The sequence below is a fragment of the Temnothorax curvispinosus genome, unplaced genomic scaffold, assembly GCF_003070985.1.
Source record: "Temnothorax curvispinosus isolate PA1 unplaced genomic scaffold, ASM307098v1 QBEX01005104.1, whole genome shotgun sequence".
NCBI classification, from domain to species: Eukaryota; Metazoa; Arthropoda; class Insecta; order Hymenoptera; family Formicidae; genus Temnothorax; species Temnothorax curvispinosus.
The window spans coordinates 15-1,408 of NW_020214884.1; the positions used below are offsets into that span (position 1 = coordinate 15).

Sequence of the window (1,394 nt, forward strand, 5' to 3'; positions counted from 1 at the left end):
TATGGAGTGTACATGTGTATGTGTACATGTAGACATATTTTAGTAGTGTTTATGTTACGCCCAAACACCGAAATCGCTCAGTGAGCGAAAAAAACACCCATAACGCGTTGTGGACGGTGCTGATCATCCAAATACCGAAATGAGATATTTTTCCGGTGTGTGGACGTTTTTATTATCCACAACGCGATATGTGCATTTGAAAAACGTCCACGACGCGTTCTGGATAACTTGAAATGCTCACAAAGCGATTAGTCATCTCCAAAGCGACAACGGACGAGAATTTGTTAACCACGTAATTCAAAACTTAGTAGATATGTGGCCAGGCTTGAAACTTGTGCACGGAAAGCCTCGTCATTCCCAAAGTCAAGGATCTGTGGAAAGATCTAATCAAGATGTGCGAGACATGTTGGTAGCATGGATGTTAGATAATAATACGAAACAATGGTCAGAGGGTCTAAGGTTTATTCAAAGCAAAAAAAATCGCTCACTACATGAAGGAATAAAGAAAAGTCCTTACGAAGCCATGTTTGGCATGAAACAAAGAATCGGATTAGCAGATTCTTCACTGGAAAAGGAAACATATGAATCATTGGAAACAGAAGAAGATTTGGAAAGAATATTGGATGGGATAACAACTGGACCAGATAATGAAACAGAAGACAATTTGTACAATACAGATTTATGTGCTATTTGTGAAGAATGTGGGATTCTCGTAACATGCCAAAAATGTAGTCTTAAGGTACATGTAAAATGTGGAATTGAAACTGAAGATCAAGTCGTATGTAGCCGTTGCAACAGAACTGATGCAATCAGAGATCAACGTGAAGATGCTAAATCCGGATTGGAGAAACAAGCTGCAAAAATGTTATCTTTGTCTTGCCAAAAACTTCCTCCTGTTGAGGTAGGTCAAAACGTCGTAGTTAAAGTTCCAGATGTTGACAGGGGAAGACTTGCTCCCAGAAATGTGCTGCCTGCGGTTTTAAGCGTTAATGAATGTGGTTTGTATAAGTTGGGAACAAAAAATGGAGAGCTAGAAAGACTTTATAGTAGAAATGAATTCACGTTTGCCGATTCCAATTTTATCAAACTATCAGAAGTCCCTAGCACGTTATTAAATTTGAGACAAGCTTCAGTTCTCGCGTCAGGGTCAAAACAAGGATTTGTTATGTGCAATTGCAAGCGTTATTGTATTTCTAAAAAGTGCAATTGTCGGTCCAAAGAAGTTCTCTGCAATTCAAAATGTCATAACAACAGCGAGTGCAAGAACAAATAATTCTATTCAATGATTTCTTTTAATTTTTGTACTATTTTCAAAGTTTTTTTGTTTGATTTTATATCATTTTGTTATATTTTATATTCATAGACAACAATGTTCCTAAACAGTAATGTTATCA

The 1,394-nt window shown here is 37.0% G+C and overlaps 1 protein-coding gene across 1 annotated transcript; it reads left to right on the forward strand.

The window, feature by feature from the left end:
* The first annotated feature begins 313 nt into the window (after positions 1-313).
* LOC112454499 (SCAN domain-containing protein 3-like) lies at positions 314-1,273 on the forward strand. The gene has a single exon (XM_025015937.1). The coding sequence runs from the start codon at positions 314-316 to the stop codon at positions 1,271-1,273; it is 960 nt and encodes a 319-aa protein (XP_024871705.1).
* The last annotated feature ends 121 nt before the right edge of the window (positions 1,274-1,394 follow it).